Genomic DNA, 26,938 nt, shown 5'->3' on the forward strand with positions numbered 1-26,938 from the left:
AAGGGAACTTCTGAACGATATAAACTGAAGAAACCTGTTTATGCAATATTGTATTAGATTATGCAATAACTGTTTAGATGCAATATTCTAATTTATCTGCCTTACTGAGAAACTTGGCTACATCTTACCAATTGTTTTAGATATTGTTCCTCCGACCGTCAATGCACACAATCCATGTCTTCATTAATGGGGTTCCTAAATTTGGGTTTCAGAGCTCTCCTGCAGGACGTGGGTTTCCGCAGGGCAGTGCCTCAGAGATCACACAACAATTTGGGCGAGAAGGGAGCTCAGGGGCTCTCTAGTCTGAGCTCCTGCTGCAAGCAGGACCAGCTCGGAGGTCAGGAGCAGGCTGCTCAGGCCTGGCCTCATGCTGCAGAAGCTTCTGCTTACATCCAGTGGGAACCTCTCGTGTTCCAGTTTTTGTGTCCTGTCCTCCCACTGTGCGCTGGTGGGAGCAGCCTGGCCTCCTCTTTCTGATGACCTCCTCATAGGTGATGGTGGGGCTGCTGCTAGGTTCCCCCAGAGCTGTCTCTGCCAGCCCTCTTCCCTCAGGGCAGGTACTCCAGCCCCAGTTTGTCTTGGTGGCCTTTTGCTGAACCCACTCTGGTTTATCAATGTCCTCCCCAGACTGGGAGAGCCCAAACTGGTTGCGGTATCTCAGTGTGGATCAATGAGTGCTGGCCAGTGGGGGATGATCGCTTCCCTTGGTCGGTTGGCCGGGCTCCTGTTAATACCGCCCAGGGCGCTGGTGGCACTCTCTGCTGCCAGGGCACGCTGCTGGCTCCTCTTCGGCTTGCTGTCTGATGTGAGCCCCGGGTCCTTTTCAGCAGAGAGGCCTCTTGCTGCCAGGGATTTTCCTTCCCGGGCACAGGACTCCGCGTTTGTCCTTGTTGAATGGCATGAGGTTCCCGTTGGCCCGTTCCTCCAGCCCGTCTAGGTCCCTCTGAATGGCAGTCCTGCCCTTGAAGGTATCAACTGGTCTTCCCAGTTTGATGTCGTATGAAAACTTGATGAGCGTGCAGCCGTGGTCCATGCTGGGATGTGCCTTGTTTACGGTCTATATCAGTGACCTGGAGGAGAAGTGCTAATGCCTTCGCTTTGATGTCTTCGCATGTGTGTCGTATTCTTTGCTTACACCCTTTTTTGCCTCTCCTATTATTAACTTGGAGAGCTTGTGTCACCTTGCCTATTGCTTTTGTATGCTGTACTAGAAGGAAACTATGTTGTGTTCTTATTTTCTTTAGAAACATAAACCAGCTAAAATAAAAAAAGACACAGGAGTAGGAAAGCCAGCGTATGTTGATCACTTAACTGGTGACGCCAGAGAAGGCTGGAATGAGGAGAGATGGTCCTCTCCTTCACTTACTGTCACCAGCTCTGATAGCTTGCTGTGTCACTCCTCCTCACTTCCCCTTGGCCAGTCTTCGGAGCTTTTCTAAAACTGAACTGCATCTCGCTGGGAATTAAGTCCTTAATCAGTAAACTTGACCTTTTTATTACATTTTTTTTTATTTGCTCAGTAATAAAGGGCTGTTATCTTTATGAAAGTTGGAAATAGAACATTCTTTACAAAACAGAGCAGGAAAATGGACTTAATTTTCAAAGTATGGAGAAGCACATGTGCTGCAGGTATCTTATAAAAGGGTATATAGCTGATTTGTCTGAAAAAAAAAAGGATATATGTGAGCAAGAAAATTCTAAAACAAATAAGATTTTGGAGACACCAAGATCTAGAAACTAAAACTGTTTATCTACTTCTGTCCCTCTCTCTATAGATTTCCATATATATAATTAAAATTCTGTATCTTTAATCCCCCTATATTAAATTAGAAAATCCCTTATAACATTAAAAGTATTTCCAGATGGGCTAAAATACAGCAGTAGCATTACTCCATCCCATTTGCAATTGTCGTCATGGAACTGGATAATGAACTTCTATTTTTTGTTGAAACTAGGATTGCATATCAGTATTAAGATAATTTCTTTACTGATGTTTGCTTTGAGAATTCTAACTCTTCTGCCATCGGTCAAGCAGTGGTGTTCTGGAGACGAGTAAGAGAAGTTAAATCAAATTTAAATCAAAGTTACAGTTAAATAACGATTATAAGCTGTGATCCATCTATCCAGATGTTGAATCATGTAGTATTTCAAATTTATTTGGTTATTTTCTCTAAATCTATAGTTTCAAATCAATACTGTTCTGATTGTCAACATATTCAAAGGAGTTTATTTTTATAGGTTGTCTTATTGATTAAGATGTTTTAACTTTACTACAGGCTTGATTTTTATTTTTATTTTTTCCAAATCAAGCCAGTGTACCTGCTTGCATGCTTTTTGTATCAGCAGAGTCCTCACTCTTTAGTTTTCTGTATTTCGATTATTTAAAGGCTTGTTCAGATTGTAGACAAGTTGTCAAGAAAGTAGTATGATACTATTTACTGCTTCTGAAACTGTTTAGATTGTAATTTCTAGTGTTTTCCTATTGGATATAGAGACTTAATTTAACATCAGATTGAGTGATATAAGGGCAGAGTTTAGCCCAATTCTTTGTTTTGTGTTGAGCGTTCATGAGAGGAAGTGGTTTAAAGTCCTGGCCTTCGCTTCTGGTGTTTGTTTGTCCTTTGATGCATGGAGAGTCTTGGATAAAAGCTTTTGTTGAAGCGTTGCACTGAAAATTACGTAATTACTCATCAGTTTGTTCACTTCATTACTCTTTTGGAGGGAAAATACTTCTGTATTCCAGCAAGTAGAAGAGAGGCCTTTACGTAGGATACGTACCATGCGTTATTAAATACAGTCTACAGACACTCATTTTTCTCTCCCCCCTCTATTTCAGACTCCGGGTAGAGGTGGGTCTCAGAGCTCGGATTCGGATTCATCTGCCACACCAGGAAATGCCGTGGATGTGAACAACGAAGGCTCCTCTGAGGTACTGTACGCTGTACGTGGGACTGGAGTCTTAAACCTTGGGTGCTGTTGGGAGTAACTTTTGATGCCCTGCCTGAATAAATGAAATGCTGTACTAAATAAACAGAAGTGTCATATTCTAAGAATTGGTTGTTATTTAAATAAAAAAAGGAAGGCTAGGCCATATTTGTATGTGACCGTGAATTAGGTTTATCTATCTAAATGGTCACAAGCAATCCTTCCTGTAATCCTAGAGATGAATTATTAAAATTAAAAGCAATGAGACATAAGCTTAAGACTCCTTGTTAATAAATCTTTTATGAGAGTTCCAAAAAATGAGGCTTAACATTTTATCACACTTGTACTCCCTTTCCACCTTGCTTCTGCTAAGCTAAAATGTATACTGGAAACCACCTCCTCCTCCTTGTGAAATATCAAACATGTTGGGTTTTGTTTGGTATTGGTGTATAAATCTACCACTTGTAAATCCTACCCTTTTTTAATGTGCTGTATGCCATGCTTAACCAGCAGAATAAGTTGTTATTCTTGCTTCAATCCGATATTACAATGTCTTTGGATTTACAGTGTTGTCAAATATTAACTCTGAAAAATGCAAACTGACTTCACTGGCTGTTGAAGCTAGTTTGTGCTAATGTAGCCTGATTACCTAGCTTGAAAATGTTTCAAGCTTAGCATACAAATGCAGTGCAAGGTTAATGACTCCTATTACAGCATTAAAGGCAGCAAAGTGCCCTTTCTTACACTGAATAAAGTGTATGATGACTCAAATACTCCTATGTCTGCTATGATAAGAGATAAGAGAAACTTTCACTGTGCTGTTTAAAATCCTAATTGTGTTCGATCTGTGCATCTGCTTATTTCTTATTTCTTGAAGCCTTATTACAGTCAGTATGATCAGACATTCCTTAATATTTTGCTGCATGTTACACATTTCACGCATTTGTGAGTCCAGATCTGTTTTGTACGCGTATTTACACTGTCCCTGAAGCAAATAAATATTCTTAAATTGCAGACTAAAATCTCATTACTTTTGTAGTTAACTAAGGCATAAAAATGTGCAATGAGATAATTGCTTCTTTCCAAAGTTTGGCTAAAATTGCACAATTCTGTTAACACAAGTGCAATATCACTGACTGTACAGCTGGTGGGTGTCACAGGATACCTCAATACTAATGTAGTAGTATTTTCTTGACATAGGACGAGCTTTCAAAGTGGCGGTGTGCCTGCACTATTGCACCATTGCTACCGAGTCGAAAATGGGCCAGGCCAAAGGCTGCCCTGTCACTTCTGGTCGATACTGTATAACACGAAAAAGTATCTTTTAGTTGTCAGTAATTCCACCATCTGTTGCGTAATTACAAGTGGGGTGTTCTCCTTAGCATACTATTTCAAAAACTATTTGAAACTGAGCTCTGAAGCTGGTGATGGGTTTTTACTCTCCTGCGATTCACGCATTACCGCATGCAACTCAAGCCTTTCTGTTGGTCTTCCTTTTCTTGCTCAGCTGGCCTGAGGTGTTGGCTCTCTGAGAGCTTCTCTCCAGGAGCACCGTAGCCAGACTTTGCAGAACGTTTGCTCTCCATTTTATCGTTACATTCCCGCCTGGTTCTCCAGTATTACGTAAAGGCAGAAATCCAGTTGACTTATTTTCACTCCAGTTTCTTGGCTAGAGTTTCTAATTTGTATTGCTGCAAGATTCAAATGGAGAATAATTATTAAATCCGTGCAGATTCTCATGTTTTCTACCTCCTCAAGCCTGGTGGAAATCAGTCCTGATTTTTGAGAATAGTAATGTGAGACAAAAGGAGTGGGGAAGTCTGAATTCAAACTGTTCCTTGCTCAAGGAGAGGTGAAGGTCTCTTTTAATCCCGTCTGTGGCCACGTCAGTACTTCAGATCACACGTAGACCTGTAGTCCAGTCTAGATACACCTTTTATTCACTGTGCGGTCTGCCCAAGGAGGAAGCGTTTGAACCTATCCTACATTTGTAGCTTAGGTCCCAGTGCAACTCTGTCTGCAGTACAGGGTTGCTAAATATTCAATGCTTGCAGTGAGTCCGCTGGCATGCTTACGCTTTCATTAGTGTAATGTGGCTGCGTTAGCTAGACGCGTGTGCCACAGACATCCTTTTTGGAAGGGGCCTTAACCTTTCCATGGATGCACGGAGGGTTGTGTTCAGTCTGTTCTGCCTGCCTCTGTAGTGCTCTGCCAACGAGGCGCAGGCATCCTCCGGCCAGTGGTGTGGGGCAGAGCACTTGACTCTCCACCCTGTTTTTTCTAGGGGTTTAAGCATGTAGCATGTGTCTTGAAGATGTAAAGCTGTTGTTCTTCAGAAACCAGTTTAACTTTTGGCTTTGGTAAATCTCTGGTGAGCATACTGAGGTGGTTTGGTTTTTTTTTTTTTTTCATTCTACCGAGGTGGTTTGGTTTTTTTCATTCTACCGAGGTGGTTTGTTTGGGTTTTTTTTCATTCTACCAAGGAAGGTACGTATTTTTCCCTAAGAGACCATGCCAGCCAGGCGTGCAGCTGTGCTGGTGCCTAGGCCTCTCCTGCTGCCGCAAACTTGCTTATTAATTTAGAGGGGTATTTCTGCAATTTCACTGCACCACTCTTGTCTTTCTCTGTGAAACATCTGAACACCCTTGTGGGAAACTGATAGATCTGACATGAAGCCTTATAATGGTCCATTCACAATTTGTTATGCAGCTTATTCCTCTGTCACATGAAGGGGGTACCAAGAGTGTCTGGAAAACATAGTAGTACGCAGCATGGTGCTAGCCTTTAAAGTGTGTTTTAGATTTGTTTATTTTCATGTTCTTAATAACTGTTCCTTCTTGCCTTTTCCATGGTACTGATATGTGGTTTGCAAAAACTATCTTTCCAAAAGGAAAACAGACTTTGCTTTTGGTGATTGTAGAGAACTTTCAGCGTAAGAATTTGAACAGCATTTGATTCCAGATCTGCTTTTTTGTCTTTATTAGTTTCTTAAAAACAAATATACATTCCACAGGGCTTCATCTGTCCACTATGTATGAAAGTGTGTGTAACTCCCACTGATCTGTCTGAACATTACCAGAATGAGCACGCTGGGACAGAAGGAAGACAGGAGCTTCGTGACTTCCCAGCTGTTACTGTGGGTCTTGTTTATTTTGTTTCAATAGCTTTGGTAATGGGCTGCTTTAAATGAACATAAATCTTTTCTCGTGGCTTGGGTGTCAGCTTTTTAAATTGTTTCACTTGATTCCTTGCTGATACATAATTTGATCTCTTATGCATGATTCCAAAGTATACATTCAGCAGAAGAATTAATCTGTGTCTAGCTTTCTGGTTTGCAGTTGTCTCTCACATGAAACATTTGCAGTACTGGGAGACTTGCAGTCACCGATGTATTCTTTTTGAGCAGCTTTTGCTGACTCAGTATAGTGATAAATGTGGTATCGGATCTGGTACATCCTTTGTGAAAAGAAATGTTTCGAGCTCTTATTAGCTAACTATTTTTAAAGCAGATTTCTAGTGGGAGATAGGTACATTGGGTAAAAGATGGAACAGAGGACAGGTATATAAAAAATTTAGAAGCTTCTCTTCTTGAACATGTTTAAGAGCCTTATGTATTGCAGCAACATTATAAAAATAATTATAAAAACAATTTTTTACTTAGAATTTTATTGGAATTTTTTATGCCCCCAACAAAATGCAAAGGCTGTCTCAGTTAATAGACATTATAAATAGTGCATTTCTACATTCTTCCAATTGTGGAGCGTAAAACTGCACAATTAAAACAAAGTGTGCAGTTTTACACTCCTTAATTGGAAGAATTTAGATTCTGTAAGGTAACAGCCTCCAGCTGCACTAGGCTATCTGAATTTTTCCTGCTGTGAACCTTCAGAGAGTAGATTTGACTTCTGGGAGCAGGCAGCTTGCCATGCACAAAATGGGTTTGTATGGAGGTGAAGTTTTGCATTCTTTCTGCAGATGTTACTCTTGTTTAGTTTTGAAATCAAAGTGTTTATTCTAGGCTGTGCGAGTGATGTGATTTTATTGTGTTTGTTGCTGTATGCATTTGCTAAGAAGTGCTTTTTTCCTTCCCTACTCTCGCTATGTATTTACACTTTATTTTTGAAGGGAAAACTTCAAATTGTAGGATGTTATTCCCAAAGATGATGAAAGCCATCAATACACTGATTGTCCTAGAGTTACTTGAGATCTCTTTTCAAAGGTGAAGTGTCATCTGTTAAAGTGAGCAGGATCTGTGGTAAAACTAGCCTGTGCTGCTCTGCTGGAGTGCTGGGGGACCTCCTCAGAGCCAGGACAACTGGGGACTGGCTTTCGATTGACTCCTCACTGCCTCCTGTTGAAGCATGGACCATCTATAGGGCTCTGTTCGTGGTCAAGTCAGCTTTTTATTTTCTTTATTATCTGGTCACAGTGCAAGTGCCTCACTTGAATAAACTGTGACTTACCGGTGACAGACTGTGACATTCCTGATGCAATGGTATCGGTTGGTTGTGGGATGTGAGCCATCAGAGGTGGTTTGGTTATCTGAAGAAGTTACTCTTTTATTTAAACTGGGTTGTGTTTAACATAGTTTTATGGAGCTGACTGCTGGTTCTTGCCCACTTTGAGTTTTTGTTTTTCCACCACCAGTTACTTGTCAATACTTTTTACTTGTCAATAGCTGATTACAACTTTTTAACTTGATTAGAACTTGTGTATTGAGTGTAACACATGAAATGCAAATTCAGTCATTTCTGGCTGTTGCTGTTTCCTGTTGCTAAAGCTGTTCTTCTTGGTACAGTGGTTAAGTAAATATCTGGAAGAGGTGAGAAACAAAGAATGCAAATATGTATGTTTTTTTTTTTTTCCAGTTTGATCTTTTGTTATATCAGCATGCATAGAAGCATTGAAAAAGTGGGGAAATCTGTTAATTGCTTTCATCATTACTAGTATGTAAAGTTTAAAATACTTGACTGCTGAGAAGCTGGTGGTTTGCATTTGTTGATGGAAACTGATAGTCTGCATTTGCAGCAAGCGCACTGTGATCCTGAAACAGCAACACAACCAGGTTGTCACCCTTCATTCCATCTTTGCCGTTCCTGGGACAGTGTTGTAAGAATAATACAACGTTATCAGTGTCATCTTATGTAGCAGGCACGTGAAGCATTGCTAAGCTTGTCTTACTTAAACTGGTGTTTGGCTTTCTATTGTGTGTGGATACTACTCTGAAAAGTTCAAATACGTTTTGTTGGAAACAATGTTGAAGAAGCTCCCAAGTTCAGGTTTTTTGCCAGTGGATTCTCCTTGAACGTGGAGATAGGATGTGTTGCAAGGCCAGTGTTTAGTCACACTTTGAGAGACCTGAAAAATTATCACTTGGTTGACAAAAGCATTAGTAGTTTGCTTTTAATTTTGCCTGTAGCCTTCTTTACTAACCTGTCTTCCACTGATAGAACCTCCTGGCTGATGAAAATTTTAGTAAATCAGATCATTTGCCCCTCTGTTCTCCTTGCCCTTCCCTCCTCTCCATCCTCCATGCAGTGAGAGTTGGTCTTGTTCTTCAGACAGGTGTCCACACCTGCAGTTTCCAAAGGTGTCTGATGTCCTGTTGTGGGAAGGGATCCTCGCCCCTCACCTACAGCTTTATTTATGGTCTTCCTCTTAAACAGCTCCCTGTGCAGCCCTCGTTTCTCTAACTAGGGGTTGCACTGTATGAAAACTGGTGAAAACGACAGTGAAATGCTTTCCCCTGCCCCCTAAACACTGATGAAGCCTTACTTTAAAAGACAAAGGCTTATTCAGCTGCAGGAACAACCACCAAGATGTTGGCAAGTCTCTCTGTCCATATACAGCCAACTCGGCCAAACAAATGCCGTGTGGAAGTCACACGCGTTGCCATGTTCCCAAACAGGGACATTGTTCCCCAACTTTCATGTATACAGTGGTGTCAATAACAAAAGCTGTGTGGCTTCTTCTGTTTTGTTTTCTTTTTCCTAAACGAATGATACATTTCTAAACCATGTCCAGCATTTCCTGACTGTGTCTGTTGGATGCTCAGGCCATCTAAACAGTGAGTCAGTTAGAGAGGCTTAGTTTCAGACTTCCCTTCCCAGTTTCTAATGAGGCATCCAAAAAACCCACTGTATGATACCCCTGCAATGTTTAGAATATAGTGGCTGTTAATATCTAGTCTTATCTACAACTAGGCTAAATCTAAGGCAATTTTTAAACAGGTCTTTTGGGTAGTCCTCATAACTTTCCAGATGTTTAGTAAATATGTATTTCTTGGCTAATAGAAGCAAGATATGACCCTGATGTTTTCTGAATAGGCTTTTCATAGCAGGATTGCCTAGAGTGTAAATTGGCATACTAGTTGTGCAAAAATGTGGGTGTTTTTTGTCTTTCTTTGAAAAGACCTCATTCCTTATGGTGGTTTTTTTCCTACTTGTCTCTTATTGTAGATGCAATTGATTGCATCTTCTGTTATTATGGATGCTCTTGGAACGTTGCGGGCTGGTTTTGCACAGAACATCATGTCAATGCTTTAATGCTGATATTTTATTCTCTTCGGCTGCTCTTTTAGTTCCTTCTCAAATTAGGTTGTGGCAGCTGTTTTCACCTTGCTTGCTTTGCACAGGAACAAAAATCGTTGGTTGAGCTACATTAGTACATTAGTTTGCTGCAACATCTGAACAATACTAAGAGAATGAGGAATTAGAGATACTGGATTGATTTGACTTAGCTATGTGATGTGACTTTTCTTTAAGAAACAGAGAATCCACTGAATTAGAATTTCTAATTCGTGACAGAATTGTAGTCTTGTAGGTTGTGACAGAATTGTAGTCTTACGCATCAATACTAATAACAACAGAAGAGAACTGAACTAGAAATTATGTTGGTTCTGTTCTTCTCAGGAAGAATCCAGCTTCTTTTCTGGGAATACATGGAATCTGCAGTCTGGTATAAAATAAACTGTAGTGAGACACCTTTTTTCTTTTTGTCCAGAAAGTTAAATACTTAGTTGTAAAATTGAAATGGACTGCAGGTCTTAATTATATAAAACATGACCTTTTAACCTACTTTTTTAATGATTAAATAGAGATGTTATCTGAGGAAGCCGCTGTCGTCTTACTGTTTATGTAAACACAGGGGAAAGGGCTTTTTCTGGTGGAAGGCATGGAAAAAATGTCAACTGTATTTTCCTTTTAACAATATATAAAGGGAGTGGCCTAATTTATTTATTCTTTAACTTAAAATCTCTCTCTCTCTTTTTTTTAATCAGTATGTAAGACTTCTGAAATAAATTACAAAATGTGGTCTTGCCCTTGCTGTCTAGGCAGACAGTTTAATCTGCGTCTGAGAACTTCCTGAGGATTCAGTTAATTGTGTCGATATATATTTGGGAAATAAAACCTAGAAACTACTTGATACATCTTTCAGCTCTGAAACATCAGTACGTTTCTGTCCTCTGGCCCTAGGTATATACAGTTCCTAATCTTCTGTTGTGTAAAATGTTTCAGCCTTTAAATCACTGTAACTGGAGAATATCTGAGTTTTAGTTTAGAGTTACTGTTTAAATGCTGGTGAAGATGGGTATCTTCTATCAGGGAAGGTTGTGGAGGTTCACCTGCAGTGGGAAAATGTGAATGGTGAATTTAGAATTTTTCCAAATATTCACAACACACAGAAAATAAAATCAGCTCCAGGGAAGTGTTTATGCCTCTGAGCATGTGAATATGCCATACAGCTCTTGAACTTACTTTCAGTTTTTAAACAGGCTGGACTTTATTCACAGCATACAGCTTATCGTACCAATACAGTTGTGAAAGAGCTGTTAATGTAAGTCTGGATTCTGAGACATGGGCAAACACGGGTCATGGCTGGAAGGTGTTACAGCGCTGGGCTTGAATCACAGCTATTGCTTTTTCTTCATGCGGCTCACTGAAACAGGCTGTAGGCTTGAGTGCTCGCCCAGTATTTCTGGAAGGTCAAAGATGAAGCCAGAAGCTCAAATTTATTTAAACTTAAAGCTGGGCATGTGGATGCCAAGCATGTTAAAGTGCATACTGGACAGGGCTTAGCTGTCCTATAGCATCTATATGGTAGAATAGTCACTGATCTTTTCCGTATGGTACAAGTATCAATTATACTGAAATTCTGTGGAGTTTTGTTGGAGGGGGGTGAGGTGGTGGTGTGTGGGGTGTTTGTTCACCACAGTACTTAAATATTTTCCAAGAAGAGTGTTTGTGGAATAAAACTGACTTCTCAGTGGAAAACAGCAAAGTTCCTTGGTTCTTTAAGCTTGACTCACAACATAATTGCTGGAATAAAAATTCAAGATGTTGCAGGAGCTCTGTGTGCGCTATCCGTGCTATATGGCTCTTGAACACATACAGCTGTAGATCAGCAGCAATCATAGCAGCCTGAATGGGACCACTTGTTCACTTCTATGCAGTATTAAAATGGGATTGGAGAATAGACTAGACAGTCATCAGATATTTCAAGAAAATGCTAAGGAAGCTGGGTAGATATGGCTGTGACTTTCAAACTTAAATAGGGTGCCTTTTTTCTTGGACTTCAACTAGATGAGCAAATCTGAATTCTATCCTGTAAAAACTGTTTTGCCCGTGGGACTGTTCTTCAAGAAGTCATCTTCTTTCTGCCAGATAACTGCAGGTGTTTTGGTTTTTTTTTGTGAAAAAGGAGCTTTGAATAAAGTAAGCTGTGCTTTCACTCATTAATTGCTTAAGACAAGATTTCATATTAGCTCTACAAAGACCATTTCATTAAAGCTCTGGGGAAAAAAGAGCAGTTGGCAGATGAAGACAGATTTAATGCATGTGTATGTAGGTGTCTCAAGCTCCAGTTATTGATGATGGAGCCCAGGGAGCTGTTATGCTGACCCTACATATGGTATACACATTTATTAGGTCAGATGACTAGTTTCTTCCTCCATTAACTGTGTTGAATAGCTCTCCATTGGTAGTGATTGGGGAGTAGACACCTACATGTAAATGTTTGATTATTTTTTAAACCTCAAGTGGAAGCCTTCAGCCTGTTGAGGATATATCTTTGAAAATCTTCAATTTTCTTTGCTAGTGAGGAAGGAAAATACTTCTTTTCAAAATGTCTTGTCATACTACACAACTCCGTTACATCAGGTTTGTGCAGAATGGTGAGGAAAAAAACATTACAAGTAAGACAATATTCTGAGAAGGCTGAAATTTTCAGAAATACATTTTTATACCACTACCCTACTCCCCCCCAGTCCTACAGAGTAATATAAGGAGAACCCAGAGAAACAGAATCATTCAGTCCTGTACCTTAATTTTTTTGTTACATATACTATTTCTGAATCAGTTTTAAAATAGCCTGAGGACTAGGGGGGCTCTACAGTAGCCTGCAGTCAGCCTGGCTGTGTGCCATGTACCTGTGGGTCTGTGCCCCTGCTCCGCTGGGCAGCGTGTTTCGATGTGGGAGGCCAAAGTTCTTCCAACAGTTAATAGCCCTGTAAATTATATTGGTACAATAAAAATAAATACGATATTTCTTGTGGCGAGAGTTTCCTTCCAGTGTTGCTTTTGGCATCCTGGCATACTTCCCGAAGAATACTGTATTAATGATTCGTACGAATATTAATGTTACCCAAAAGGAATCATTTACCTCGTATGCCTTTTAGGAGAGAGAGCACTGAGAAGCTTAACTTTATCAGGCCTGAAAGTAAATCTTAACTATTAGAAGAGCGGGAAAAATAGCTACAAACATTCTTCTACAGACTTATTTGAAAGTCTGTCTTGAGAAAGGCAAATAAAGAAGCCTCTGGTGCTTCCACGGAGTCTGAGATCTTTGGTAAATTTGACATTATAAGTCAAGCTGAGGTGAGACACTTTCCTACAAAACTTCTATGTAGCAATTTCTGTTCTGCTCCGAGTGGAACTGGTGTGTTTTGGGGTCTTTGCTCTGAGGAAGGCCTGTCCCACTGTGAACAGCATGGTGCTGTGGAGGTGCTGGATGCTAGGCATGGCTCACAGGTGTCCACCTGAAAAAGAACATTTCCCTTGGGATCAGAAAATTGGGATTTGAAGTTTATCACCTCTCTCGTTCTCACTGGAGTGCCTTGAGTGCTGGGCCAGGGGCTATTTTGAGCTGTAAATTGTGTGTTGAGTCCTAGGGGCTTGTTTGTGCATGTATATGGGGTTTCGGTTTGGATTCCTTTTCTTTTTTACCGTTCTTGCTCTGTCTTGCTTCAGCAATTTTGTGGTGATCTTAAGAACTCTTTCCTCATAAAAACTTGTGCATGTGGTGGTTGTGGTTTTATTTTTATTTTCTGTTAACTGACAGGTGTCTGCAAAAAACTTTGGATTCAAGAAATTGTCATTTCCTGGTGGAAAGACTCTGTATTTATAAAAACAAAACCCAACTAATCATCCTTTAACTTCTTTTGGGCTCTTTTCTCCCTATGTAGAGCGAAAGATAAAGCCCAATTAGAAACATCAATTAGGGAGTTATGAGTTATGATGCAGTGCTGCAGGAGCTGTAAGTGATGTCTTTGCTTTTATTAAATGAAGAATATGAATTGCCTTTCACTTCTCTGTGGCTGTGCTTTATGCAGAGTAACTCCTAAATGCATTTTAAAATGAAATCTACCAAGTGTCTCTTGGCAAATACAGCCTTTTGAAAAGTGTAACTGTGCATGGTTTATATGGTAGCTTCCTTCTTCAAATATAAGAACGTTGCTCTCATACTTGCTGCTTCTGTAAAGAAGTCTGGTAGTTAAGGGAGCCAAGTCTAGACTTACTGGAAAGGACACTTCACAGCGGTGACCAGTGTCACATCTCATGGTTGTAACTGCACAGTCTCCTCTTTATCCAGGGCAGGCGTTGTCCCGATACAGGAATATCTTGCGCTTGATATAAATTCCTGCAAACTAACAAAAATGCCTACAAGATTTAAGCATCTCAGACCATCAGGTTTCTTCCCCTCTTCCTTCTTCTCACCCATTTGTCTTTAGGTTAGTAAAATACACTTTTGCATGTATTTTCAAATTCATCTCGAGATGATGCTGAGAGAGAGATGTTTTTATGACCGTATTCGAAATTTTTTAAAAAGAGCTAGAGCAAGAGACCCACCAGTTCAAGTCCCCGAACAAGATTGTCACCTGGGACTAATAATTGCAGCATGGGGAACCTTTACACTTCTGTGTTTTACTGTCTGGTGGCCAGGAAGATCCTGATGATTCTGATTTTCTTACTCTAAAGAGAACTGAATTAACGCTGCTGATGTCAGAGTCGACATTTGAATATTATCAGCCTGTGAGACGCAGCTGGGTCCTGGGTTCGTGCAGTTTAAGGCTCCGATGTGTGAGCGGAGGAAGGATGACTTTTTCCATGGTGAGGATGCCCCGTTGCAGAAGGGTGACGTCTTACTCTGTTAGAGCTTGTGCCTCAGACCTCAAGGAAACGCTGCGTTGGAGTACGGGGGTGCGTGAGAGCTGTAACCCAGCACTGCCTCCCAACAGCGCCAGGTCTCCCAAAAGCGAGGCCAGCTGTGGTCACGGCAGTGCTGGTGGAGAGGCTGGGGCTGGTGGGTGATGTGCTTTAATCCCTCCTTGTGTGAGAGGAAGGGAGTTTCTACCATGAAGAGGAGGTTTTGTCTGTGCTTCCCCCCATGCCGGTAACAGCACGCCTGCCTCCCCAGAGCTCCCGTCCACCCCACGGGCTCTCAGCTGCAGCATTTTCCCTTGTCCTTGCAGCCATTGCCTTCAGATCTGCCTGCCTGGGAAATCTTAGGCTGGCTTTGCCTAATAATTGAGACGAATGATTGCTGTCCCCTTGGGCTAATTGCGCATGTAATCTATTCTTTCCTCTTCTCCAGGGCTCCTCTTTCTGCGGAATAAAACCCAACCACAAAAAAACCCACAAAAAAAAAAAAGCGCAAAGAAAACAGATTTTGCTGTTTAAATGAAAAGAAATAAAGGACAAAAGGAAGGAGAGGCCAGAGCAATTTTCTACAGTCGTTCTTTCTAGATGCACTTACTGGTGCTATGAGGAACATTTGCTTTTCTCTGTGAACAGCAGACCTTCCCATCACTGGGAAACTAAACACAACACTGAGAACTGCTTGGTAGCATTTCATCCCAAAAGGATGCTGTTGCACTGTCATTGTATGAGACTGACTGCTTTCACCTACTAGGAAAAAGAAATCCCTTGCTTTTTGACCCCTCCTATAGTTCATTGCCCTTGCTGTTTGCCAGGAATCTCCGTCTGGTTCTTTTGCTCAGAGTGACCGTCACTGCCATCATATAATTAAACGCTAATTGTATCAGATAAACATTGCCAGGAACCTAGCAGATCAACCAATATTCTGTACCTATTTTGGCATGTATACACACATATGAGTTAACTTGGTTTAATCTAGAGTGAAACTGTGCTGATCAATTTTGGAAATAAATAAATGGTTGTTAAAGGGTAAATGCCTGTTTTCTGCTTAGGAAGGAGTATACTGTTTTGTTTGATCTAGTTGTGCCAAAAATTAGTCTTCAATATGATATGTGGTGGGTTTGACAAGCAACTGTATTCAGTTATTTCTGAAGCACTAAACAAGTAATAGCAGTTAGGAGGTCCCTGTTCAGTGCTCTGGAGCTCTGGCCACGTTTGAGTAGCTGAGTATCCTGGGATAAATCCATGTAAGTGTTTGGTTGTTGAATTTTTAGTGACTAGTGAAACAAAATACTATGAATGTTGAGTTAGGAAATGAGTGCTGTTGTGGTTATCAGCATACACATTCAGTATGTTCATTTTGTGCTAGTATTTAAAGTTTTGTGGCTTGTTTTGTAACGTCCAAATGCAAAGTTAAGAAAAGGAGTGTTGAAACTCTTCATATATCCTTCAGAAATTGTACAGAGGAATATGTTACGTGAAGTGTGATAATCCCACAGGAGTACTCTCATCTTGGATGCTGTAGAGCCTTGCTTTAGCGTTGGAGTGCACTACAATTTATACTGGCATAAGGGCCTTAAGGGTAACATATAAATATGCAAAAGCGCATTTGAAATGGATTTAAGAAACAGGGGCCTTAATCTCACTTACACGAGGTTCTGTCTGCACAGCTTGGAGTTACAGGGAGCCTTTAACGTGAGATTAAGTTGTTGCCTCTCACTCTGAAATGTCTCTCTTTTGCCACCGTGGTGCAAATGGGCTGTAATGTAAATGGGAATTGGGCTTGGAGTTGGCATGGTAGCCAAATGAGTGAAGGACCAATATAAAGTCCAGCACTTAAAAGCAGGTGTAATAGGTTGCTAGAAAAACGAGATGGATGGTACTTCTGATAAATGGCAATTTGGACACTCCACAAATGTTTAGAGGTAGATAATATATACTGTTTTCATTTGTCTGTGGGCTAATGGGTAGAATGAGGGCATTGCTCTGCTAAATTTCGCTCTGGTAAGCTTGCAGTAAATTAGCTGGAATGAAAATGGATGATTTCTGATTCTTTAGGCTGTAGAGATCTGATTTTCTTGAGGTAGTATTTCTCTGAATTGCATTTAATAATTAATAGCCTAAATATGGTGGTAATAGGTATATGAATAGCTGTGCTTTAGAGTGTTTTTTTTTTTGTATCTCCTTTTTCTAAGACCAAACTCCAAACCCTACCTCCTCTTTGGAAGAAGAATCTGATTTTATGAAAAGTTGTATGGAAAAATATTTTCTTGGGGGGCAGAAATTGCAGAGCAGTCCTTCTGAAATGACTCCTTATTTTTCTAAATAAAGGTTTTGTTGCTAATATGTAATGCTGTTGGGAAAAACACCACTGAATAATGAAATATGACTTTTGTAGGCATTTTCTAACTTTTTCATTGCCAAAACTGTTATCGGAGCACGAAATAATTAGTATGAATCTTAACAATTGTATTTGCTACCTTTTAGATTTGCAAACAAAATTTAGAATTTGTTGTAAAAATAAGATGGAAAAACCTAAAACTTTACTTCTAATCTCTCTTTTTTTTTTTATTTTTATAATAGGGCTTTATTTGTCCTCTCTGTATGAAGTCTCATGGATCAGCTGAGGAACTGTTCAAGCACTATGAAGCAGTTCATAATTCTGGCATTGATTCAACTCATGGAGGGGAAGGTCATCTGTCACCGGAAAGGTGCAACAGTACTCATTTGTGCATGTGCTTTTGTGTCAGTGTTGAGCTGCTTCTAATTACACTGAAGGCTGTATTAATTTGAACCCTTAATTATGTAGTCAAGTATTTAAATGTTCATGCCCCATTTCCAACTACAATTAAAAAGCAGCTTGAAACTTACATTGGCTGATATTGATCTGACAATAAATGAAAACCAGATACACATGTTTGCATTGTTAATTAAGTCACCTGTTTCTCATGCAGCTGGCAATGCAGTATTTCAGTCCGGAATGATTTTTTAGGAGTGTGGCAGAAAAAATACAGGTTCCTTCTAAATTCCAGCATAGAGCTGAAATTTCATCTTTTGAAGGTGGGGGAGGACAACCCTGAAGATAAGAGAAGAAACCTGATTTTGTCCCTGGGTAGTAGTTAGAGTACTTACTGGGTAATTACAACATCAGTATTTGCCTAAATAGGTTCCCATATTACCTAGTTATTTGCAAATCTGAGAAGTTTCTGTCTGTCTCACTAGTTGTCCTTCTGTGTTCCAGAAACTCCATGTTGATCTTCAGAAATCTTTTCTAATTTATTTTATTTGACTGTTTGGTCAAAACTGTATTGTTAAATATATTCCTAGGAAACATATCAGGTTGTTTTATTTTTGAGAGCAGTGGTATGTAGCAGGAACTGGTAAAGTGAAACCGCGGGTGGTCACCTGCTAACAGAGCTGGCTTCTGCCAATGCTGGGAAGTAAATGGTTCAAATGTTTTGTCATTAGTAGAAATGTGACTCCAAATGGTAAATAATTCCACTGAAAGAAATACATATATTTATGTAATTAACTCAAGAGAGGGTAGTTCTTCAGTGAGAAGAGTGTGAAAGGTAACATATTTCAGTTGTTACCCGAATGAAGATCTGTATCTCCCCAGTATTGTGCAGAGCTGGCAAGCCAGTAAAAGCCAGCATTAGCAGAGGTCTTGTCTTCATGCATGGATCGGCCCTTCCTTGTGGATAGCTGCCTCCTCTCCCAGCTGCTGCAACAAAAGGAATTAAAATTAGGGCTTTATATAGGCGAAAATGGTAGGGTACTAGTGAGGCTATATTGGGTTTCCTATGTGCACATTTATTCAAGAATGAGTATTTCTTTTCTGTATGATTTAAACTTTTTTGGAGTGATATAACTTAGACCTGAAATGATGCTCTTAGTAGAGTAATAACATTCACATGGGGGAATTATTGGTCATAACTATATTGTTTATATAGTTTATGAAATATTTATTTTTATGCCTGCAAGTTTCCAATGTCAACCAGATGTTGGCTGGTGAAATTTATTTATTTTTTTTCCTGGCTCTTGACAGTTTAAGGACAAGTGGTTTTGTTTTCTCTCATATAATTGAAAAAGGGGACAAGGTCAGGGAGTTTGGATGGAGTGAAGGGAGTCTGGTAAGAGCTGTTGTGTAACACATGAGCTATTTCTTCCTATTAGTGTGGCATTCTTTAATGTTTCTCAGTTGCATGCTTGCTTGAGAAAACTCTCATTCAACATAAACATGTTTCTCCAAGACTTGGAATCCCGTATTAAGGAAATATTGCAGCCTGCAGCAGGGAGCCACTCTGTTAGCCATCTAGGAGTGAAGCTTCCATGTAATTCATGGGACCAAAATTGGGAGGTGAAATTCCTCATTTAGTCAATAGAGAAAGCTAGGTGCTATGAATTACATTGTGTCCTCTTCCTCCCGCCCCCCAATGAACTACCATGATTAAGTGCCAAGAGTAAATCAGGTAACTCAGGCTATTGGTGCTAGGATGGAGGCACTGGCATTACAGGTGGGGAGCGGAGCGGGGCATAAGGAAAAGGTAGTAAGGATTAGCCAGATGGTGAGGCTCAGCTGTGCTGAGAGAAGGAAGGGATTGTAACAGCCGTAGCAGAAAGGGAGATTTGGTGAGGATTTGGATGGCAGTAAGAAAAACAAACTTACAGCGTCTAGAGTAATCCCTTACACTTTTTTTCCCCATTCATTTTCCACTAGTCAGCTAAGCTGAATTTAATTTTCAGCTTAAAACTGTCAAGCAAAACTGTGTTGGGAATATCGAGGCAACTACTGTAGAAGGGTCCTTACTTTACAAACTCTCTCTCTATCCCTCCTCCTTCCCTTCTACTACAAACTATTTTTATACAGCTCAAAACCTTTTATGTGGTACAAAGACCAGAGCATCTTAAATGCTTCAGTATTGCAGATCTGGTATATGTTCAGCCCAACTTCAATATAGTTAACTGTTTCACCTGCCTGAGATTCTGTTTATAATCTTAGGTGTGAATATTAGTTGATTTAGTTACTCATACTGGTGAGAAAGCTGCTCCCTCCTCTCCACCCACAACCAGTGTATGGGTTTTGGATTACAGCTACACCTGCCTCAGTAAAGTTGTATTTGCAAACCTCCAGTGAACGTCTCACACAGGCAGAATAATGTGTAAATAGCAGAAAATCTTCCTCTGAAAAAAATTAGCCTATCAATGTCCCATGTTTGTTTTACAATTAAAAATGGTCCACCCTGGACTTCTTGCTTCACTGGTTCAAGTGCATGTGTTTCACTTGCTGCTTGATGACCCTGACCTGATGTTAATATGCTAGTGTAGATTGAATCTATTCCTTCCCAGTTTAGCTAAGGAATAGCTTGCCTTGTTTTTTTTTTTCCTCCTAAGCATGAGATAATTTAAAAGAACATCTGTGGGGGAGGGGATAATGCAGCACAGCAGCAATAAAATTGTGTAGTATAAAACTGAGTGAATTTGTTGGCATCGGCACTGACACACATATATTCTGTGTACTCCTCAGTGTTGCCGCTGTACAAACAACAAGAAAGGGTATGTTTGCATTATTTTAATGACCTGTGTATTCTAGATTTGGAGTGGCTGTATCTCAGTAATGCAACATTATCCTTATATGTATAGTTGTACAATTCTGTAAGGAGACCTGTGATTTAGAAGGGTGCTGTCTAAATCAATTAGTAACAGTAGTAGTTGTGGATCTTGGGCTCTAGCATGGCTGGAGGCTTGAGCACGAAATTTGAGAATTTAAAATCCCAAGGCTTTAAACATTCAGACCATTAAGTGAGTGTGTCTGTGGGACATACTGAATTGCTATGTGGATGAAAAATTATGTAACTGCATATTTCAAAAGGAGCAGGATAGCATGCTGTCTCTTAGCAGTGTTCTTTTACATGATATGGGAAGTCAAGGAGAATAAACCTGTCCTTTTCATAAAAAGGCATGCAAAACAGTTAAACGTCCCAATGCACAGCTTTGCCGTTCTGAACTCATGTGGTTGACCTGATGCACCGATTTAGATTTACATTCTGTTTTCATGAGCCTTTTTGCATACCTATTTCTTTACTTATCCAATTAATTTGTTTAGCATTTTTCAAGTGATGTGCAAAGTGAACTAAGTATCTATTAATCCAGTTTGTTGCAAGTTTCAAAAAACTTTAAAATAACTATTTATAATTATGTAAGTTATATTTATGTAGTACATGGCTATCACTCCAGTTATTTAATACATGTTATAAACTGTAAGTAATTGACAAAATGTAACCACTGCATATTCATTTTCTCCACTCCGTGGATATATATATTCAGAGATGAAGTATCACTGCTCCGACAAGAAGTCCAAGACTTGCAAGCTTCGCTGAAGGTTGGAAATGTATTTTACTTGCGCTTGGTTCTTTGTTTCAAATTGCAAAGTGCTCCACTGTCTCAAGCAACCAAATTTACAGTTCTTTCTCCCCCATCTCCTTTTTTTTTTTCCTCCCCCAGGAGGAGAGGTGGTATTCAGAAGAGCTGAAGAAAGAACTAGAGAAATTGCAGGGGCAGCGGCAGCAAGTAATTGCTTTAAAATACTTGAAGCAGGTTTATCATCAGCATTGACATTGAAGATTAATACCTTTTTTGTAAGGCACGTGGCCTGATTTAGTTAGTTCCATAATTTGAATATTGACATGTTCTTGAAAACAAAGCTAGTTGTCTCTCCACAATGCAACTGTATACATAAATCTGAAGAACAAAGTCAGAACAGATAATGATCCTTCTATACTACTCCGTACAAGTTCAGTTCAGACTTTTGCTTCTGTTGGGCTTATTCAGAACTCAGTTTATTAAAGAAAATCTGGTGTTTCATCTGTTATGAGAAAGGGTGATGGGGTCTTTCTTGTAAGAACTTTTGGAGAACAGTAGTGTGATTTCACAGATGTCCAGATGAACTGAACAAACAAGGCAAGGCAAATTGTGGTGTGCTGTGCCGTAAGGAAGCTCTCGCTTCTTTTATTATTGTGAGCTACTTAAATACTAGATTGTCACAAACCTCAGAAATTGCTTTCTGACAGAATGCCTTCTCAGAATATATTTAATGATGTCTGTAACCTCTGTCTTTAGGGCAGATTTCAATATTGAGGAAAGGGAAGGGAGGGGATTGTTACTGGAGTCTTGCAGGTCTGGAAGCATGATAGTGTAGTGATACATGAAATGGAAAATCATCTTGGCCTTTTCCAGTTTTCCAGATGTAACTGTTTGAAGTCTGGTATTTTTATACCACTGTGCAGTATTTAATAAGCACAGAAGTCTTTATTTCCCTGTCTTTTCCAAAAATGGGGTGAGCTTTGGAAGTAGTAGTTTTTATTCCTATTGTCTAATGATGTGTTTATTCTGTTTTCTTAAGGATTCTAAGTCTGATGGATTGACAACGGCTACATCTGCAGGTGGCTAACATTTTATTATATTAATTTCTGCACTGTTCTGGAATTTCTGATTTTTTTTTTTTCACTGTAGCTTTTAGGTTTAGGAAAAAGCACTTTTGGTAAATTAAAGAGCTAGAAAGCTGGAATGGTGCAATTACTGGAAAAAAAGTTCATTGTAAGTGCTTAAGATAGATAGCTCTTGATAGCTGTAGTCTGGAGAAATGTTCCAGAGGCTCGGTGTCTGTAATGTCTAGAAGTGAGACAGGAGTTCTCCTGACTCTGAAAGCAGTTCTCATGAGTAGTTTTGAACATGTTTTTAATTATTTTATATATTCAAGCGTTCAGTACAAGTCTTTTGCTGAGAAAGACGGTGATAGTTGATACTTAAACTCTAGCATTTGTCAGGGCTGGTTTTATTTAGTGTTTTTCTGTACTCATTGCTAGCAAAGAAAACCATGAATTTTTTGTTTTGTTTTGTTTTGTTTTGTTTTGCAGACCAATAATTTTTGCTCGTTGTTTTTCTCCATGAGGCACTCATGGAATAAAATTTTCCTTATGTACGCATAAAGTGTCTGACTGATGATGATTAAAGAGCTTTTAATTGCAGTTCGGGGCTCAGAATTCAGCAGCGTGTTGCAGTGATCTCAAGAGCTATTTGTGACCAGTGAAAACCAATATGTACTTAATCCTGCAGAGTACTCGACTAGTGACAGGTTCCAGCATCATGCTTGTAGATATTTAACGTCAATAAAGTTGTTCACTTTGCTAAGCTAATTGAGTGTTAGGTGAATTTGGATTATTTATTTCCCTGCTCTGGTTCATTACGGGTGTGAGTAACTATTTTGTCCTAGCTCTTCCAGAAAATAATACTATTCTTTTTATGGAAATAGAATCATTAGAACGGCAACTAGAAGAGATCCAAGTAGAAAATTTTAACATTAAGCAAATGAAAGACTTATTTGAGCAAAAAGCGGCACAACTGGCCACTGAAATTGTGGGTAAGTATATTAACATGAAGCCTGATTCTGTTCTCTACTTGTACAACTTGTGCAAGTGATCATTTATTCAACTTCCTTCTTATTAGATCTTAAATCAAAGTATGATGAAGAAATCAGCCTTCGGGAAAGTGCAGAACAGAAAGTGACAAACCTGACACAAGAACTGCAGAAGGAGAGAAGTACAGTCGAAGACTTAAAGACAGAGCTGGTATTCACGTCACACTAGTGTTTTTGTTATTTTCAAGTCAAGGGAGGGATATACTTAAATGCTTGCAAATGCAGTTTGGAGACATCTGTTTGTGGGCTGAAAAAGTTCAGAACACCATTGTTTTTGATCTGTTTCACTGACCTACTTTTTCAGTGAGGAAATGTATGTTGTTTCTGACTTGTATATTAAAATTTACCCTATGTTATATTATAGTCTGCTTGTTTGATGCTCTAACCTTCAGCGATTTTGCAGAGTATTACACACGTAGATGTGCTGTGCAGACCTGTACTTGGAGCATGCCATTGCTGACTTCCACAGCTGTCTTTAGATCACCCTTTTTCCATGAGATGTTATTCTCTGACTGTCCCTGGACAGCTGCATTCATAAGAAGTGCTCAGAGAGGTATTTTGTGACATGGTGGCTGAAAGGCTGGCAGCTGTCACCACCATGTCTATGTTAATGTTGTCCCTCTTGCCCTTGGCTGATAATACCAATGTGCATATATTCCAGGATTTTTGGCTCCTGGTGACTTTTATATACAGCCATGGCTCCAGGGAGCAAGCCCAGTGACTCAGCAGTCGTGCCGCTTCTAAAGAGTAGTGAAGGGGACTTCCTAGTTTCTCCCACTCAGCCCCTGCTTAGCCTGGAGGAAAGTAGGACTTGTTTATCCCTCTTCTTCCTTGTAGTTGGCTGCCCTGAAGGGCTCATGAGTCCCTCTGGCCATGCCCAGCCATTGGACCTTTCTATTCCTCTCTGTTTAGTTGTTTGTCTTCCTTTCTCCTTCTGGATTCTTACCCTTTTCCTGTACTTTTTCTCTTCTAGATGCCAGCATTCCTTTTTTCTGCTTTGTTTGGTGCCCACTGTTGCATTCTCTCTCTTTTCCCTTTATAGCTTTTCATTTTGAGGGATGTTACAGTGCTTTAGATGTAATTACCAACAGATTTACCGATGGGTCTGGTATGAGGCATGTCTGACAGTACCTTCAAGACATTTCCTTCAGCTGCCCTTTTTTTGTCTGTTCTTGTGGTTTTACAAAATAGTTCTTGAAGACAGAGGCAGTGTCATTATAAAAGTCTGCGTAGCACTGGATTGTTATGTGTCTCAGCCCTGGGATGGGCTTGTGAGTATTACAGCAGTAAAGCATATATGGTAATCTGTTCTGTAGAGTAGAGGAGTCAATACAGCCTACTTCTCAGAGTATTATGACTTCAGATAAATTTCTTGCATGGATTCCCTGTCACTTCAGTGTTTTGTCTCGCGGAAGCTCTCCCTCCTGTACCTAGCCATCTACCCACATAAAAATTACAGAAATTAAGTCTTTGGGACCTTTTCCCGTTTGTGAGATTTGGTTGAAATCAATCAACAAGTTCAAAGTTTAGCAGGCAAGAACTGAAAACCAGCCATTAAATCCTGTTTCCTTTGGGAATGAGAAGTACTTTTCTTTTTCTTTCTTTTTTTTTTTTTTTTTTGTGTGCACAGCTATAATACTGTATATGTCACCTTGTCTATAAATGGACGATTTGTAAGACTTTTAGAGATGACATCGACACTGGAAGCATGTCTGCCACCAGTGTGTTGCTCACTGCTACTCTTCTACTTTTCAGCTACAAAGGCCTGGTGTGGAAGATGTGGCTGTCCTGAAAAAGGAGCTGGTCCAAGTTCAGACACTGATGGACAAAATGACACTGGAACGTGAGAGAGAATCTGAAAAGCTGAAAGATGAGTGCAAGCACTTGCAGGCAGAACAGGCTAACTCGGAGGTAATAATCATACCTAAAGATGTGTGTGCTAGCTTTGCCATGATTTTCATATGAAAGTGGAAAATACTAATTCATCATGATGAAAAAGCCTCTTTCTTAACTGAATCTTGTAATTTATCTGATAGACATGTTTCTTCATTCCAGTAAATTGCATGATTCTGTCAATATCTACCCTCCAAAAGCCCTCATGCTTTTTGTTGCAAAGCCTTTTCTTGCCATAAAAAGTTATTACAAGAGCCCAATAGCAGAGGAAAAAACCTTCTGACAGAGCTGTGCTCTTTCTACTGGGAGAGAGAAATAGAGCAATACCTGTGTGATTCAAAGACTTATTTCTCTTATTGAGCTACATGCAGCTAAAAACAGTTGTTACTGAAAATTAATGGTTTTGGTTAATGTTTGAGTAGATGTGCCTGAAAATGGATGCTAGTGTGTTAAAATACATAAAAAATTATTAATACAAGGTCGATAATAATTTCAGTATTCTCATAGGACGTATATAATTCTTGAACTTACAAAAGATTTAAAAATCTCAAAGGATATTGCAAACTGGTTTTCATTTTTGTTTTTTTCTAGTTCTTACTGTCAAATGGGAGGCCTTTTTACACCTGTTATTTATTGTAGGAATATTTTGTGTGTAAGGTACAAATCTGTTCTGCACACATACCCCCCTGCTCCGCAATCCACTGCATAATGGCCTCCAAGTGTTGCCTGTTGCTGACTAGAGCAGAAAGTGAGTGACTGCCAGGCCTCACCATATCTGAAGGTCAAGATGTCAGGATGTCACCTGTAATCTGTTTCCAGGCAACACCACCTTAGTTTTCCTCTCTTTATTGCTGCAGTATGAAAGAAAATCTATTGCTCTCATGTTAGTTGAGGTATTTTTTATTTTTTACATTTTTTCACCGTATTTTCCTGAATTTGAACTTCTAAAATTCATCTCATTTAAAAGGGACCTCACTGTCTACTTGAGTTGCAGAATATGCTGGTTTCTTCAGAAGTACTTTGTGAAGGCTTGCTCTGCTTTGGCTGAGTCAGTGGAAGAAGCTTTAAATTGCTGATGGGAGATCTGAAAACATTTGTCCATTTTTGTTGTTCTTGCTTATAGAATTGATGATAACTCTGTGTTTAAGGAAGCAAAGCTAACTGCCTCTCCCATAGCAAATATGCAGTTTTCTCGGTTTTGGTTCCGCTGCTTTTCCACCACTGAACACTTGCACTTCCATACAAGATGGAGAAAAAAGGATGCAACAGCTCTGACTTGGATCTTTAAGAGGAAACCTTACTCCTCAAACTGTCTCCGATCACTCCTGGCTAAAGCCTGTTTGATGCTGTTTACCGTGACAGTGAGGGCAATCTCTGACAAAGATAATGGCAAGAAATCCTGATAAAAATACAGTATCGCCAAAAAGGCTTTTGTCCAACATATAATTTATTCTACTGAGGAGTTGGTAAATCCATACCTGCAGAAGAATTCTCTCGCTGCATGTTGTTGCACCTCACTGATGTGTTGGTTGGTATAGTTTTACTAATGGATGACTTCACAGTGTAACAGTCTTCACCGAAGGCTGTCAGCTGTGTTTGAGATCTTTTAATTTTGCTCTCCCCATTTTCCGTTTTGCCCTGCCAATGCAGCAATGCCAGCCAAATTTGTCAATGCAGATCTGTGGTCCCTAGTGAAGTGGGGTCCTTGCAGAATTCACCAGCTTACATGAGGAAATGCCTAGGCTTTCTGTAGGACTTCTAGTATCCTCTGTCCTGTTGTGAAGGATTTCTGACATCTTTTTATTATGCGGTTTCATGTGCCCTAGAATTCAGAACCGCAGTTTTAACTTTCTGTTTCTTCGTTTGCACTGGAGAGCTTTAGAGAAGTGCTGCCCGGCATTATTCTAAACTCCTTAGGGCTTTCCCTCCTGCCTCCCCTCACAAGAGATGTGTTGAGCTCCAGGAATTGTACAAGGGTACAGTATTGTACTAAACATGAATCTACCATTGTTTTGAAGTTAAAATTGTGTATGCCAAGAGCTTCATCAGACATGAAAAAAGGAATATCACAGTTGGAGTTATGAATATAATGTGGTTATGTGGCCATGTAAGTTGCTGCATAATTGTAATTTGGTTTTAACTGTGAGATCCCACAACTATGCTGCAGAATTTAAATTTCATTTCAAAATACTGTCTCTGTAGTCTTTT

General features: G+C 39.7%; 1 protein-coding gene across 5 annotated transcripts in view; it reads left to right on the forward strand.

The window, feature by feature from the left end:
- EEA1 (early endosome antigen 1) overlaps positions 1-26,938 on the forward strand; it is a 78,141-nt gene that overhangs the window by 5,843 nt on the left and 45,360 nt on the right. For 2 of the 5 annotated variants that reach the window (XM_069773345.1, XM_069773348.1), the window contains exons 2-10: positions 2,837-2,929; positions 5,940-6,062; positions 16,945-17,072; positions 20,689-20,743; positions 20,866-20,931; positions 21,764-21,803; positions 22,673-22,780; positions 22,867-22,988; positions 24,593-24,748. In XM_069773345.1, coding sequence (XP_069629446.1) covers positions 2,837-2,929; positions 5,940-6,062; positions 16,945-17,072; positions 20,689-20,743; positions 20,866-20,931; positions 21,764-21,803; positions 22,673-22,780; positions 22,867-22,988; positions 24,593-24,748 — 891 coding nt within the window. Of the gene's footprint in view, positions 1-2,836; positions 2,942-5,939; positions 6,063-16,944; positions 17,073-20,688; positions 20,744-20,865; positions 21,005-21,763; positions 21,804-22,672; positions 22,781-22,866; positions 22,989-24,592; positions 24,749-26,938 lie in introns of those variants that run through there. The other 3 variants (XM_069773346.1, XM_069773347.1, XM_069773350.1) reach the window with 3 other exon arrangements.

Source organism: Haliaeetus albicilla, chromosome 28 (assembly GCF_947461875.1).
Source record: "Haliaeetus albicilla chromosome 28, bHalAlb1.1, whole genome shotgun sequence".
Taxonomy (NCBI): Eukaryota; Metazoa; Chordata; class Aves; order Accipitriformes; family Accipitridae; genus Haliaeetus; species Haliaeetus albicilla.